The sequence below is a fragment of the Ailuropoda melanoleuca genome, chromosome 4, assembly GCF_002007445.2.
Source record: "Ailuropoda melanoleuca isolate Jingjing chromosome 4, ASM200744v2, whole genome shotgun sequence".
Taxonomy (NCBI): Eukaryota; Metazoa; Chordata; class Mammalia; order Carnivora; family Ursidae; genus Ailuropoda; species Ailuropoda melanoleuca.
This window is the reverse complement of record NC_048221.1, coordinates 131,215-134,049: the sequence shown is the minus strand read 5'-3', so window position 1 is coordinate 134,049 and position 2,835 is coordinate 131,215. Positions and strand designations below refer to the sequence as shown.

General features: G+C 61.7%; 1 protein-coding gene across 1 annotated transcript in view; it reads left to right on the top strand.

The window, feature by feature from the left end:
- The first annotated feature begins 2,628 nt into the window (after positions 1-2,628).
- SHC2 (SHC adaptor protein 2) overlaps positions 2,629-2,835 on the top strand; it is a 29,870-nt gene continuing 29,663 nt past the window's right edge. Inside the window, 1 exon segment of the mRNA XM_034657328.1 lies at positions 2,629-2,834. Coding sequence (XP_034513219.1) covers positions 2,689-2,834 — 146 coding nt within the window. The 5' untranslated portion in view covers positions 2,629-2,688.

Here is a 2,835-nt window from a genome sequence, read left to right as displayed (position 1 = left end):
CACCTTTGGGGTCAGGACTCCCAGCTGCCCCTGGACCAAGCCTCAGTTTACCTATGTTGTCAAGTGGGGTGTGAGCAGGCCCCTCCTGGGCCTGGCTTTGGCTGGGGGGGGGCTTGGAGAAGGGGCAGGTGCCTCTTTCATTCCTTTTTTTCTGAACTCTGAGGTCCTTCCAGGCCACCTGCTTCCTTTGGTCCCTGGAGGCTGTGACCCCGTGGCCCTGTGCAGGGTGAGCTTCCTTCCAGTGCCCCAGTTTCTTCCTCCTGGTCACACCAGGCCAAGTCAGGCCAGGCAGAGAAAGGGACAACCCCACCCCTCCCGAGCGCCTGGCTGGAGATGAGCTTCCTGTGTCCTAGAACTCAGCGTCCGCTGTGCTAGGGCCTGGGTCCCCAACACAGCTTGGGTTTCTGCTAAACTTGGGCTCTTCCCTGCTTCTCATGGAAGCACAGCTACCTGCCCTGGTCCCAGCCGCAAATCAGGCTGGAAGGAGCCTGACTGCCCTCCCCCTAGCTGCCTGCCAATAAATCTCCCTGTGGCACAAGAGCTGTCAGCATCACACACGTGAGCTCATTTAACCTACTGTCCACATCAAAGGAAGGAGACTTACATGCTGCTCTTAAGATCCAGACCCCCCAATTCTGCAGCCCCTGGGGGACTGGCTGGGACCAGAGGAGGGATCCAGGGCTGGGTAAGGCCAGAGGTAGAGCCAGGGCTTTGAATGGGAGAAGCCTGGTAAGCTTCTTGGAAGAGGGAACGTTGAAACTGTTTTAAGGGATGCATTATGTATTCCTTGTTTAACGTGTCCTACTTTCCGTCATTAGTAGGTGCCCACCATGTTTCAGGTATTGATAAAAACCATCTAAGCATCACAGCAACTCAGGGGGCAGTTGACGTGTACTGAGAGGAAATGGGGCTTTGGAGAGATCGGACCCTTGCCTGAAGGCACACTATGCGCCCTTGTGTCCCTCTGATGCCAGGATTTGAATTTTGGCCATTGGGCTCTGGCTCTGTTCCTGCCGTTCTTTCCTAGGGACAGGAGGGAAACGCATGGATGATGTCATGTGACTGAGCCTCCCGTGTGATGAACCCAGGCCTCATAAACCCCTGACCCAGAAGGACACTAACCCAGGAGCTTGGGAGGGATGGACTGCCACCACGAGATGGCCCAGGGCTGGTGCCTCAGGCATGGCCCAGAGGGGTCCTGAGCTGTAGGACCCTTACTCTATCCCTTTCCCCCAGCCTGGAAATGCCAAACTCGAACACGCACCCCTTTACCCAACTACGTGGACAGACACCAGGGCCCCTACACATACACACACCCACCCCTCAGGGGAACCCAGATGCCCCTCTCACATGCATACCCATGTTCGAATCTGCACACAATATGCAAACAGGCCAACTCTCATACGGTCCACACGTATGTAGAGACACCCAACACACACAAATCCAGATGGGTCTCTAGACCCCGACAACGTCACCGCCCCCCGCCCCGCAGACCCAAAGGACAACGCCCGCTGTATACCCTCTCATCCCGACCCTGCGGTTGCGCCAGAGCCGTCCCAGCGCGACACGCTTGCGGCAGCATCACAGACCCCCGCCCCACCCCAACGCCGGCCAATCCACCGCGAGTCCCTCCCCCGCTTCGCCAACTCCTCCACAGGCTTCGCGGGCGACCGCCAGGCTGTGATCTCATTTCTCTGATTTATCGATCCGGCTCCAGGCAGCCTCACCCCTCCTTCCCCACCTGCTCGCGCGCCCCGGCCCCCTCCTTTTGTTTCCCGGCAGTCAGCCCCACCCCAGGCGGGGGAGGGGAAGGAGGCTCGGTCAAGACTGAGGCCAGGAGCCTGGGTCCTGGGGTGACCGTGGCCTCTCGACCCCCAGTGCCGAACGAAATCAACCTGTGAGGTCTGGGTGGGGGACAAAGAAGCTGGGGGAGGGCGAGGCCCAAGAGTTCAGTTGGGTTGATGCCGGACAGAGCTCCCCAGAAATGGAAGAGGAGCCCGAGACCCTCCAGCTCGCGCCCCTGGCTTACAGCCTGGGAAACTGAAGCCCGGGGGAAAAAAACCCAGCAGAACGGGGACTGGGCTTCGTTCCTCCCTCCCAGACCCAGCCAGCCCAACCCACACCCCTGGGCACGAGTCTCCGCAGCGAACCCCTCTCTGGGTCTCTTTCCTCCTTAGGAAACCGAGCGGGACATAATTTTCAAGTACCTTGCAGCTGTTAACAGTGGGAAGGAAGGGGCCTGACCTTAGTGTTTGGGGCTCTCTCCTTCCCTGACCACGTCCCCACCCCTTTCCAGGCGTCAGTTTTCCCATCAGTCAAAAACAGGAGAAGGCAGGTGATTTCTGTCTCTCCCCCTCTGTCCTTCTAGGAATTTGGGCAACGGGTGGGGGGCGATGCTGGGGTAGCTGCCCGATCTTGGGTTGAAAACATCGCTCCCTCCCTGGCTGCTGGATCCAAGGCAGCATGCATGCCCTCGGTGGGCCTCAGTTTCCCCAGTCTCCCCGCAGGCGCCGGTACACCCAGGGCTCGGGTCCCAGGGGCGCAGCCCCCCGCGGCTGCGCGCTGGGCCGGGCGGATGACATCACCGGGCCGGGGGCGGGGAGGGAGCGGGAGGGAGAGGGACCGAGGGGAGGGCCTCCTCCGCGCCAGGCGCAGCGCCCTGTCGGGCTCGGTCGGGCGACCGCGGCCATGACGCAGGGTCCGGGCGGGCGCACGCCCCCCGCACCCCCTGCGCCCCCGGAGCCCGAGGCGCCCACCACCTTCTGCGCGCTGCTGCCGCGCATGCCGCAGTGGAAGTTCGCTGCCCCCGCGGGCTTCCTGGGCCGGGGCCCGGCG